A 428-nucleotide genomic window follows, 5' to 3' on the forward strand; every position below is an offset into this window, starting at 1 on the left:
GTGGGGTCTCATCGGAGGAGGTAGAGGGATCCGCCTCTCTCCATCTGCTGGCCACAGCAGATACAGCCCAGGTTGTAACTGGCTTCTAGGCTACCAGCACGCATAGTTGGTTCATGTTCAGCTTTTCGCCCACCAATCCCCCCAAGCCCTTCTCTGCAGGGCTGCCCTCCTTTCTCTAGGTACCTCCCGGGAGACCTTCTGAAGCTCGCAGGGGAGCAGAAGGACTGAGGCACCTGTACCCGACGGTGCTCACAGAGTGCGGGGAGTCCGCACCGCCCTGTCCCGCCCGCTCGGCAGTGCCCACCTGGCAGAAGCAGCGTCGCTCAGCCTCACCGGGCGACCCGCGGGCCACCGTCACCACCAACGGCGACAACAGCAGCAGAGCGGTAAGTGCCGGCGCCCGCAGGAGGAGGAGGAGCAGCCCGGTG

General features: G+C 65.0%; 1 protein-coding gene across 1 annotated transcript in view; it reads right to left on the reverse strand.

Annotated features, from left to right (window-relative positions):
• The window catches only part of ERO1L (ERO1-like (S. cerevisiae)), a gene marked incomplete at its 5' end in the record, with an annotated part of 20978 nt that extends 20554 nt beyond the window's left edge, over window positions 1-424 (reverse strand). The window contains one exon of the mRNA XM_008947103.1: window positions 305-424. Coding sequence (XP_008945351.1) covers window positions 305-424 — 120 coding nt within the window. The remainder of the gene's footprint in view (window positions 1-304) is intronic.
• Between the last annotated feature and the right edge of the window lie 4 nt (window positions 425-428).

The sequence above is a fragment of the Merops nubicus genome, unplaced genomic scaffold, assembly GCF_000691845.1.
Source record: "Merops nubicus isolate BGI_N331 unplaced genomic scaffold, ASM69184v1 scaffold2729, whole genome shotgun sequence".
Taxonomy (NCBI): Eukaryota; Metazoa; Chordata; class Aves; order Coraciiformes; family Meropidae; genus Merops; species Merops nubicus.